Source organism: Morone saxatilis, unplaced genomic scaffold (genome assembly GCF_004916995.1).
Source record: "Morone saxatilis isolate NCDOM2014 unplaced genomic scaffold, NCSU_SB_2.0 Contig19, whole genome shotgun sequence".
Taxonomy (NCBI): Eukaryota; Metazoa; Chordata; class Actinopteri; family Moronidae; genus Morone; species Morone saxatilis.
The window spans coordinates 12,681,983-12,694,854 of record NW_023339751.1 but is presented as its reverse complement, the minus strand read 5'-3'; the positions used below and the strand labels follow the sequence as shown (position 1 = coordinate 12,694,854).

General features: G+C 38.7%; 1 protein-coding gene across 1 annotated transcript in view; it reads right to left on the bottom strand.

The window, feature by feature from the left end:
• Window positions 1-12,872, bottom strand: part of pcdh15a (protocadherin-related 15a) — a 139,712-nt gene that overhangs the window by 79,960 nt on the left and 46,880 nt on the right. Inside the window, exons 10-14 of the mRNA XM_035663542.1 lie at window positions 10,746-10,952; window positions 8,433-8,567; window positions 3,179-3,328; window positions 1,435-1,628; window positions 180-312 (exon numbers count right to left, since the gene is read on the bottom strand). Of these exons, the coding sequence (XP_035519435.1) occupies window positions 180-312; window positions 1,435-1,628; window positions 3,179-3,328; window positions 8,433-8,567; window positions 10,746-10,952 (819 nt within the window). The remainder of the gene's footprint in view (window positions 1-179; window positions 313-1,434; window positions 1,629-3,178; window positions 3,329-8,432; window positions 8,568-10,745; window positions 10,953-12,872) is intronic.

Genomic DNA, 12,872 nt, shown 5'->3' with positions numbered 1-12,872 from the left:
GACAGTTGAGCAACATGGATCTTGGACTAGAGTGAAAGTGAGAATACTGCTTGCTGGAGAGTGAAACGTGAGAGAGGAGGGGAATAAGTTGATTTTGTTGCCTAAAATTCCGATACACTGTAACAATATACTTAAAAAATCATCAGCTTAAAAACTGTAGTAAACTGACAGTGACTCACCTGCAGATTGAGCAGAATAGCTCCTATCCTCATGGCCTCACTGATTTCCAGGCCATAGGTGAGGAGAGGGAACCGTGGGGGACTCTGGTTGTTGGGTGGCAAAACCTCAATGTACACTGTAGTGATGGAGCTCCTGGACGAACAAAAAGCACACTCAGCCCACTGACGGCATCGGTTTCACTGTGACAACTTTTTGATCCATACTGAAGTACCTAGCCCATAGTGAAAATTATTCATAATATATAATCCCAAATTAAAGCTCTCTTGTCTATATTATCTTATTTTATCATCTCATTTATTTGACTTGTTTTTTTAATTACTCCTGTGTTGTTATGTCATTATGTAAAACTGTAATGGATAATATGAATTTTAGTTTAATTTCTTTTAAGTGGGATTTTTACCTGATTCACAATGGTATCATGAATGTTTCAAACACAATGCAAGCCTTTCATTCATGATTTGATCGTGAGCGAAAAATCTGCTTGCTTGTTCTCAGTTGTTCACAACAGCACACACAAAATTGAAAGTGACTGTGTTCATTATTTATTCATTCATTATGTGAGAAATCTTTTGGTGAACTGCTATAAATGTACATGTACAAATGTACTTGAAGATGATCTGACGTGGAGTGCAAAAACCATTTTGCATAGTACATTGTGTCATTATGTCAAGCTATAGTCTGCTGAAGCTTCTTTTAATCCTGGGTCATTGAAATGTGGCACTGCCAGTCTTACTTTTACTATGTGAAATCAAAGTGGTCATTTTATTTAACTCCAACCTTTTGATACTTTGTGCTGATATACTTTGCTTTTGCACTGAGTTAATTAATTTCTTTTTATTAACAAGATAAAGAGCAGATAATGTATGAAACATCTCTACCTGAATCTCTGCATTGTTATATGGAACAAGGCCATCTGTTTTTTGGCTTGTAACAGCTCAGAAATAGTATTTCTCCATAATTCAGACTTTCCATTCTATTCAGAAACTAACCTGTGAATCGCTATGAGCACATATTGAATAAAACAAGACTTGTAAAACAACGCATGCTTTTGCTCCCCTAAAACTCTGAGAAGACACAAAAATGAAACTGACTGCATATAGGAAAGTCTTACAACAACTAAGAAACAAATCTGTTCTTTATAAAACAGTAATGAAAAGCACATCACATCAATCACATTAAAATAACAAAGCTTTCAATCTAAGAATTAAATCACACCTAAAAAGACATCTAGCAAGCAAAGTCATTGTGCAGTACCTTCTCTGGATCTCTGGTGCATTGTCAGATGCCTTGACAGTCAGTGCATAAGATCGTCCCACGGTTAAAGTGACACCAGGCGCCACTGTGATGCGTCCAGTGCGATTACTAATGACAAAGTGTCCTTGGGCCCCAGCCAGTATCTCATAGGTCACCAGACCATTCAGTCCCTCATCAGCATCTGCTGCTGTTAACTGGGAGAATAGAGGGAGAGAAAGAGACAGATACACATTATACAAATATGATCATATTTTCATCTGTACTTTGTAGTTTTACAGGGGGGGTTCTGCACAGCTGCCAGTATCATGCTTACTGAACCAGTCAAGCAGTAAATATTTCTCAGTAGGGGTTTGGTGCCATATTATCATCTAATTGACACATGACCCTTGTTTTTAACATTTAAATAGGAACAAATGGTTGCCATTTAGCTGAAAGTGTATGTGTTACTGATGTTGCAAGCTGACCAACTTTTTTTGTTGGCTCCAATCTCGTGACTCCTAGTGATTGTACTTTGGGTACATTAATGGTCAATAATGGTGGGACTGGATGGAATTAACTCCCTCTACCTTTCATATGAGATGGATCGCCAAGTTACAGAAACAAAGCTGCCGGAGAAAGTTTTTGGGGAAGTAAGATGAGAAAAAAAAAACATATAGCACTATATAAATAGATAATTTCTTGCATACTCTGTTATCAAATGAATTAGGCAGCCACCATTTCCTTCAAGCCAATTATTTAGGGCATCCCGCTGCTTGTAATTATGACCCCTCGTGGTGTAGCTGGTTTCATATCTTTAAGGCCTTGAAACTTTAATCCAGGCTGCCCAGACCTCCTTTTTCATGCTCCTGACGTTGGGAGTAAAAGCTGTAGCATCAAATAAGCAGCAGCATCCTCAGGGAGCCTGCGGCTCTCATAAACGGCTTATAAAAATCGGTTAAGCGGTCATACCAGACACTTTGTGACCCCTGGCCTCATTTTGGGGAGGGCGAAACGGCTGGTTTTTAAGACAGATTAAACTTGACCTTTTCAGCGTCTGACATTTTTTTGGAGTGGCTGTACTGAGAGGACAGATCAACTGAAAGACGAAAAAAATCATGCTCCGACTACCAAATAAGATGACAATGAAATTATGGAATTCCCCATGTTAATAGATATAGCAGAATGGGGGGGATGGAGTTGTATTTTGAAGACCATGCCTGCATGTATAACGTGTCTGTGCATGTCCTCATGTCATGCACTTGTGCACAGATGCTTGCTGTAGTTGGTATTGGCATGCGTATATGTGCATGTATGAAAAGAAAAGAAAATCATAACCTTTAAATCCAGTTCACTAATGACATCAAGTAAACAATGTTCCTAATCCATAAAATTAATCAAAAACCTGTTTTAAAATCCTTTTCATGCAATGGGAAAGATTGAAAAATGTTCATCACTGATGCCGACCACAATTAAATAACTTATAGCAGCGGATCTACTGAGTTAAAGGTTTCCCAGGCCTGTGCACTGAGGATGGAGAGGACATTTTCTCCAATTTGTCTGTCATGACTGCAGATGAGACGGAGGGAACTGTTCCAGGGGTTTGCCTGTCAACACAATGCACTGGATTGTTGTGGTTTATTTGCTTTGAGCATAAAAGAACACGTTTGAGAGTGAGAGACAAGGACAGAAGTGTAAAGCAGAGTGCCAGAGCAAGAAAGCAAAAAGTGAGGAAGAAAGGCGAGAGGACCATTGTTGGATTGATTACCTGTAGTACCGTCTCTCCTGGCTGCATGTCTGTGAAGACTTCAACGCTGTAGGAGACCTTTGCAAACGTGGGTGTATTGTCATTGGCATCAATGACAAGTATGTTGACAGTTACTGGGCTACTCTGCTGGACGCCATCTGATGCCACCATCTGTAAACACAAAAATAAGAAATAAGTATAGTGGCTTTGGAAACTGAAGACAAGTCAACATTTATTTAAATAAATAAGTAAAATTAAAGTTTATGCTTTCAAGATTGTTTTGCTTTGATAAGACAACATGCTTCTCCCACCACACTAACACTGTGCCGTTGTTTATGTTCATTTTTCATTCCCTTAATGTTAGAAAACCCTTTACAGAGATGAGATGAGAGAGCCTGCCTAAAGGACTGCATGTTTATTTGTCCCTGGCAGCTCTGATCTCCACTACTTGGCAAGGGAGAAAGAAAATTGGCCAAGAAGAACAACAAATGAAGTGTAGGAGAGAAGAGATCTAAACATCAACTGTGGCAGCAGCAAGAAAAACACGGGGAAATTGCTTTTCCCCAAAAAATGTACACTCAATGCTGAAATTGAAATGACACATCTTGCTGGTTATACTGTACACTATACATCAGGAGGGGTTTTTAGTAGCAGCTAAACACTAGCAGCGAAGGTGTCGTACAGAAACACATGATAACAAATATACAACAGCAGCTATTTTCTGTCCTATCAAACAGTGTTTTTGTTCTTCAGCCAGTCCCAGGAGAGAGATGCCAGACATTTTTGTGGGAGCCAAGGGGGGAAGCAGATTTGGATTTACTGAGTGATCATAACTGTATGTATAGACACTTCATATGTATACACATGTGCAAGTATTGACACGTCTCTGCATAAACATAGCTACACAAAACAGATTTAAACAATGTCATTCCTGCCTCCTAATTGCTCTCTTCCTCTCTCTCTCTCACACACACAGTAACAGTTAGAACTGAAACAAAACTTAAACATAATAATCTTTGAAGGCTGATATTTATCTAAATTGAATCTGTGTGCTCCCTCTCCTTCCAGCCCAGGATACTCAGCGTAATTATAAAATTGATTTGATGCTAGCATTTACAGAAAGACATTATTTTTCTCAATAACAATCTCTGAAATAACATCTTAGAAAAGCAAAAACACAACCTTCAAAGCCTCTATACTGTTATCTAGTAAACATTATGTTAACAAGCTTTTAGCAAGCTTTTGCATTCACTTGTAATGTTTGATAACATAAGCAATTAAGATAATTTCTCCAAGATACCATTTCTAGACTTGCAGATCAGTTTAACCCGTTTCAAATTCAGAAAAACATTTCACTCAAGAATTGATCTCATTCTGTTCACTCATGTTCTCATGGACTGAATTAGTCATATGTAAGATTTGGACATAATGACTGGTTGAGAAGTGTCAGTGCACAAAAATGATGTCAATTGAGGTCAATTTTATTTCTATTAAATGATTTTTACACCTACACAGGCTGTGTAGTGAAAGCAGGATGTCAGTAGCAGCTTCGGTCCTCATTGTGTATACAGTATGCATTCAGGCACAGCACTGCTGTGTACAACACAACAACAGAATCATTGACGATATGTCCAGAAAATGGAAGAAGAGTCACTTATAAAGATACTTCAGGTGATAGTTACGTGGCAAAATGTGAATGAAAATCAAGCCATTACTTAAATAGAAGTGTATTGATTCCACCAGATTTATGAGATGGACAACTGAAACATCATATATTGACAGCCTGTTAGTTCATGTTAATAGCTAGCAGGATGTACTTGTGATATAATAATAGGATTGCTGAGTCTAGTGTGACAGATGGATCAAACTCTGATTAAAGTATAGGTTAGGTATGTATCAGATTTTCATGGTTTGATTATTGTGGCCAAAAATCATCTGATTTTCACCAATTCAAGGTCTATTCGAGCCAATCACAAATGTTATTAGGCATGTTTTATGCAATGACTGTTCAGGGGAGCGCAACCTATTTGGCCATTTAGCCCTTTTTATAACTAAAACCTGAACTGTTACTGTACTGAACTGTCACTATCACATCATATTTTCTCTAAAAGAACAAACAGCCGCACATCAAGATTTTGTTGATTTACCATCTATACTACTCTCTGATTGGTTGTAGGTAGATCCAATTCCTTCCAGAGGCATTTTGGTCTGCGTCTGTTGGAAATCAAAAATGAACTGAGAGGTTCCAGACTAATTTGAATTTGTGAATTAGTCTGACGATGCCAGGCTAACAGATTAGTGGACTTAAATGTATCGCTGAATCTGTGTCTCTCTTTTTTTATGAAATTCAGTTTGCTAGTCCGACACACCTGTCTACAAGACTTTCTGGAACACAAGGACTTTGTAGTAAGTGTCAACTGCAGTGTGATAAAATAATAATAAAAAAGAACTAACATTAGAGCAAGTGCAGCATAGTGCAGCAAAGTTCTCCGCATTACTACTAAGCTATGTCAGCATAGTAAGCCATGGCAGCAGTAGCTACAGCATGGTTCACTGGTCCTGCGGTGGGCACTCTGTCTCTGTTTGACCAGTAACAAGTTGTTCCCTCTTGGCTAACAAAATAAGTGAAGTCAGTAGAATTGCGCTGTGTACACAGTGCCCTCTGAAGACAGTGGTGGTGTTATCATCAAAATTTACTGAAGTTAATGGTAAAACCAGTATTGCGGGACATCTCTGGCTGAGTCTGAATTCCTCATGTAGGATGAAATGACCCATTGCAACCAGCAAGGAGGTTATACTTTACTAAATATATGCAAGTGGAGTTTTGCACAAGAGAGTTTATAGAAGGGTTAGATCATTAGAAATACATCTACCTCTGAAGCTATCAAGCATATTATGTATTACAGGTATTGGGAAACATCAACAACAGCAACTAAAATATTCACCATGCAATAAACATCATCTTTTATTCTGTGATGTGGAGGATGTGTCAGAGAGATAGTGAGAACAATGCTGCTGATGATCCTGGAAGTGAATTTCTCCTTTACATCTGATATTGCAGACGCAATGCAGAAACCATTATAAAGAGCTGAGGGGGAAACGGAAATCTAAAAATGCCATGTATTGAACAGTCACCACTGAAAAGCAGAGGAACACTGTCAGCTTTCACTGTAATGTGCAGTCAGAATGGATCCTGAGCTTAAAAGCTATTTTAAGCACTTGTCCAAGAAATAAAACCAGCATTTAAAATCCTCATATACTCCCAAATCACAGAGAAATCTATAACGGACATGTAAATAAATAAAAACCTGTACACACAGCAGAAAAAGGGGCTGATGCTGATGTTGAAAGCAACCCCGCCAAATCAACATTAAAGAATTTAGAGTCAACCGAACAATCCCTGTTCAGAAACTCCAGCACTCTTCAGGGAACCATTCCCAAAGAGCTCACTGTTGGTTTAGTGATTCCCTCTAATCCAGAAGAAACCCCCCTGGATGGAAGGAGCGACTGTATTTCCCAAGATACAACCACCTCTCTGAGCAGAGCCAAAACAAGTTACTTAACAGACTGTTGACATCAATGTAAAAGCAGTAAAGCTGACACTTAAAGTTAAGGACATTCACCGCCACTATGACCGACCAGACTCTATTGACAAAACCAATTATTCTACCTTGCAGGTAATTGTAAAACACACTTTAAACTGGAAAGAAACACAAAAAACTCACCTAAACCATCTTTGTTAGTCTTTCCACGGTATTCCCAACAATCACCAAAGCTGGTTTGGTCGAAATAAACCCTTAATTCACAGTGCTAAAAGGGCTGCATTCAAAGCCATGTAGCTAATCCTTGGGGACAAATGCGCCTGTCAAAGTACGTCCACTAAAAACACTTGTTTTTGCAACTGACAGGCTAAGATTATTATTCTAAGCATCAACAGACTCAGACATTGAGTGTGTTGACACAGACAACGTCATAAAAAGGATCACTACAGAGATAGAGGCCTTTGATTAACAGCTGCTATATTGCAATCACTTGTCACCAGACTCCATAGACAAAAATGGTAAAAACTAGACCCAGAGGGGGTGTGACTTCATTCTCTGCTCAGAACGCCATTTCTCCACTATATCTTTACATAGCAAATTGCTGTTTGCTGCTATATAAAACGCATATAACCATTACATAAACCAGATAAAAACACCATACAGTAAGACGATTAATAATAAATCATGAAGATTATGAGTAACCCACTTCAGAATCCTAATGGAACATGAAGTTAGCTGTGGAGTTCAGTGGGACTGAATCATCTGATACATATTAAGAGATTAGAGAGGTCCCACAGAATATACCCTTTATATGTCTCTTTAAAGGAAGAGATTTACATTTAGGGAAAGCGTTTATTTGCTTTCTTGCTGAGGGATAGATAAGAAGCTTGATAACACTCTCGTTTCTGTGTTTGTATGGATTACACAAGTGAGATATGACATTTAGTGAGCTTCAGACGTGGTGATAGGGAGATTTTGTTACCTTTAGACTCAGCCAGACTAGCTGCTTTTATCAATTTCCTGTCTTTAAACAAAGCTAAGCTACAGTAACAGCCTGCTGGCTATAGCTTCATATTCATCGACAGGTATTGTATCGATCTTTTCATCTAACTCACAGCAAGAAAGCCAATAAACATTTCCGCTAAATGTCACACCAAATTGATCAAATGTACAATAGGTTATATTTTGTAATGTAATATTTTGTAAAAAAATGTCACTGTTTGAATGATTTGCGAGTAGGTTTTATTTTTACTGTAGACTTTATAGGTAAGACGTGTGTGTGTTGAATGTGGACCAGATATTTTCATTGTTTTCTACATAACTTGCAGTGTTTCTGTAATTCTTGTGTTCTTTATTTGCAGAATTTTTCTTTATGCCGTATTGTATATCTGCTATCAAATCGATGAATGAGTTTCTTAATCTCTATATGGTATAAAGTACTTAAGTCTATTTTTTCAAATGAACATACACAACTATAGAGGTCTGATGTGCCTTTGGTTCACATTTGGATGTAAACTGGTAAATTCAAGTGAATAGGCTGTTTTACTTCACTGCTATTTGACCACTGATAAAGGTCATAGTGCTCTAAAAATGTCACGTCAGCTTTGTATCTGCAAGTGCCTTTTGGTATAAAGCTAACCTGTGACTTCTATTAATATACACAGAATTGGAGATGTAGGTCACAAGGCCTCAGTGCTGTCTTGCAGATAGCCACACTGAGGTCTGAGGCCTACCGTGAAAGTATAAGCCATCTGCTTCTCCCGATCCACAGGATTGAGGAGCTTCAGGTAGCGTATTATCCCAGTTGGGGTCAGGCTGAAGATCGTAGTGTAGTCATCCAAGGTAATCTTCACCATGGGGTCTTTCGTCTTCCAACAGAAAGATATACAAAAAGAAACATGTTACCATGGTGACATGAGTGTTTCATCAGTGTTTCCAAGGCCGCAGCTGTAGGGCTGAGAAAACCATCAAGCAGTACATTTTGATCTGCCAAAGAGTTCAAAAAGTAATCAGCTGGCAGGTCTCTCATCTTTCTTCAGAAAACAATGAAGAAGAAGCTGGAACCAGAAACCAATGTCTTTTTGACATGATTGTATCAATAAAGAGAGGAAATTACTTCTGCTAAAACAACATAAACACATTATTGCCCCTGTTCCTTTATAGGGAAAAATATTGACCACATTAAGTAGTCGTTAAAACATATGAGTTTTACAGCTTTTGTTTGGGGTGTCCAAATTTTACCATTTACCAAAGATGTGTCATCACTGCTGTGGTTAGACTTTTAACAAATAAACCCAGAGTCCACTGTGGTCCATTGCTGCGAGTCGGCTTCGATTCACGTCCATCAATGAGTCCTCTTAAGCGAGTTTGGTAAACATTAGGACTGGGTGGCTTATTGATTTTGTTATCTCGGTTTCCACTCCACTTTGATTTGTTAATCTTCTCTAAAGACTGAGTAAAGGGATATTTTGAAAGATGAACTAAAGGTAGCAGTCATTTGCTTTAGCTGTGCGCCGGTATGTTTCCACCCATTTAAATATAGATCTCTCAGTGCAGTTAAGATATGGAATATGTTCTCCACATTGCAAACACACGGAAACATGCACCCATGCAATCATGTAGTTTGTTAAATATTAAAAAAACACCTCTTTCATCTGACTACACACAAGAATCAACTGATAAAATAAATTATTTTGAGAGAGCAAAGCTTATATTCATAGAGAATAATTGCAAGTTTTGACCAAAGCAACTGCAGAAACCACAGCAAAAACATCCACCTGCATATAAAGAAAGAACACAGCACAGCAAAACACTCCCAACAACTCCCCAAAACACACACTCCCATAAGAATATAAAAGTCAGTGCACAGCTACTAGATCACTACCAGAGACCTGTTTAGTATTCAGCATTTATAAAACAACAGAAAACAATTTCTGCTGTTGTGAACACAGCAGAAACCTCACAATTTTATTTTCTCCAAAATAGAGTTACAAAGTTCATAATTGCATGTTTAGGTTGTCTCCAGCCGTGATGAGTGCTCTCACTTTATTTTTTTTTAACCTTTTTTTTTATGTGATGCATGAATTAACAGTAGGGATGTCCAGAGTCAATTTGCAGAGTAGGGATCAAGCTTTTTTTAATGGATCAGCATTGACTTCATAAAGCCTATCTGATTCTGACCATTTGTTTATTGCGCTCCAGGTATGGCAGGTGTCGAAACCGCCCAATTTCAATATGTACAAAACACTGAAACAACTTTCTGATGCGTAGCATAGCGGGCAAATAAACATTAGTTTCGATTAATGATATCCACTCTGACATTGTGCCACAGTAAGCAAACAGAGTACTTTTCAGATACACCAGACAAAGAAAACAAAATGAATGGTTTTAATCTTCAGCATTTTGTTCAATTCTGTTCAAACTTTTCCTGCTTCAACAGCTCCACACTGAACCTACTCTTTCCTCACTGCTATACAAAATATTGTAAGAAACCAATTAAAGCTGTGATGCAGGTTTAATGCAGAGTTGTTAAGCAGTCAAATCCCTTAATTGAATTGGCTTTACTGATATAAATGTACTACTTTTTGACTTTTTGTCTACTTTAAGCTATTAAGTGTGCTCAGTGCAGCTGTATTATGCTGGAAAACATAAATATTGGATTAATCTCTGTTAACAGAAGACACTCAATATTAAAAGGACTTGGCAATTGGTGATAGGAGCCAAAAATAGAGTCGGGACATCCCTATGTTACACTATGTGTGTGTGAGAGCGTGTGTGTATGTGTCACTGCAAATACAAGCAGCCCCTTTACCTACAGGTTTATCACCGGGAGCCAGCTACAACAAGGAAACAAATACAGCAGGAAAATGATTCATGAACGTGGTACTTTTGTGGTACACAACACAAATACGTGAACATGGACCTTTAATCAATATTTACTCATTGCACTACAAGCGCTTTGTGTTTGTATGCACATATGCATGAGTGGAAATGTGTAAAGTGTAGACAACAGTGAGCATGGGCTAATGAAGGTGCTTTCTTTCTACCTCCTCAATGTCATTATCCAAAGCGATGATTCCCAGGGGGGCAGTAAGGTTGGCGCTGACTGAGATAGTCGTACCCACTGGGGAGGACTCACTCACGTAGCCCTGATAGGTGGCAAACTGGAAATATGGTGCCTGGTTGTTCTCATCCAGGATCTCGATAATGAGGTCAGCATATGCTGGGAGGGGGTGACCGTTGTCCTGCTCAGCCTGAAAAAAAATGAAAGAAAAAAAGAACATGAGAGAGAGACAGAGGGGGGAGAGAGAGAGAGAGTCAGTGTGTCAAATATCAACAAGGCTTTAAAAAAGTCTGAAAACCAGTCTGCTGGAAATTTATTAAGAAGTAATAATGAGTTGGATGATGAGAATAACACAGGCATGAATTATGCTGCCCCAACTCTTATGCAAGCACAGGGACAGAAAGGAGTAATTTCTCCGAGTGTCATTTCAATTACAAAAAGCTACATTGACTAAATTTAATCAGGAGTCCATTTAGGATTAGGCCTTAGTAATTACCAGGGCACTTAATGCAAATACCATCATTTGTAGGGGAGAGACAGTAATTAGTGGCTCTTGCTATTTCGTAAAGCAAGTGACCAATGTTAGACTCATTGGAAATATTACTGGCTAAGTTAGTGCAAAAAAAACCAGCTGACTAGTAAATGAGTGTACTAGCACTTGTTTCCGGTTCGGTCTGTCTTCATTGCTGATTGTGCAAACTTGACTGAATTGAATTCTGTGCGCTTCTGTGTCTCAGTTTTGCCTGAAAGCTCAAATGAACCGTGGAACTGTCTGATATGATAAAATGCCAGCTGACACCTCTTCCTATCTTTAGCATGTTGATATCCTTCTCCAAAAACAGACATGCAGCATCCAGTCATAGGACACAACTCATTTAAATGTCATTTTGAAAGTCTCCTAAAGACAGCAATATGGGATAAATAGTAAAGTGAAAAATACTTGAATTGGGTAATAGTTCTTGGTAAAGCCAGCAATTCTCCAAAAATCCCATTCCTACTATATGAAATCAAAAGACTTTCTATTAAATATTAAAATTCACTAAAACATGCAGTGTAACTAAATACCCATGAAATGTTGACTCAATGAAATGTTGACAGCTGACACAGTTAGCGGGTGACAGCTTCAGTAACATAATACATTATCATAAATCAAAATTCAAACTAGTTTAAAAGCCTAAAGAAGCTATACTTTTATATATATCTCTACCAAGTTGCATCTGACACCAGCCCAGTGAGTCCAAACCAAATGAATATGGTATGGTCAGGCTGTCACTGCAATCTTCCCCCTCCTAAGCACATATGTCACTGTTGGCTCCCACACTGGGATGCTTCAGAAACATTAAGGCTTTGAAAATACAGATGGAGAGGGGGAGTGAGACGACATCAGTTTAAGCCATGACCTGGAACTAATTCTGCACATTAGCTCAATTTCACTGGGCTTGAGTTGTAGAGTGCCGATTGTAACAGAAGAATATAGTTTTGCTAAATGGCAAAGTGCAGGGGCCACAAAACTCTGTAATTTCTTGTTTATTGTCTTGTGTGTATACCCTACGATTGCAGAACCCCGCTGCACACAATTTTGCAGTTTTTCGCACATCCATTTGAGTTTCACTCCAGTTGAAGTTCACACCTGTTTTTATTGCCATCGCAATGTTATGCTAGACTATCTTTCCCGAAAATCGTCTACCTTTTTCCCTTATCTGAGTGATAATAAAGAACACCCACACTGCGCTGACCCAAAAGATGTAATCTGCTCGCACAAACACCTGAGGGAAAAGTGCTGCCATTGACAGACAAAGTGTGTGTGCCTCGGTGTTGTCTCTTTTTCTCACCATTCACACACACATTTTTGCCAAAGAGAGAGAAAAGATGGGGAGTAGGATTACAGTGTTCCCTGGCGATTTAGCTCTTTAGTCGTGTCCCTATTTCTGGGAGGCAGTGCTAAATGACCTGCGCTCCACTGCTACAACACACAGGCCTGCAGGAGATTCAATGCAACCGAAAGTCACTGTTTATCACTCAGTCATGATTCTCCCATCCTGACTCCATCATCCTTAAAGTGTCATTCTGTATCTCTATGCTTTCTTTTTTCCATTTAACCAGACATTTT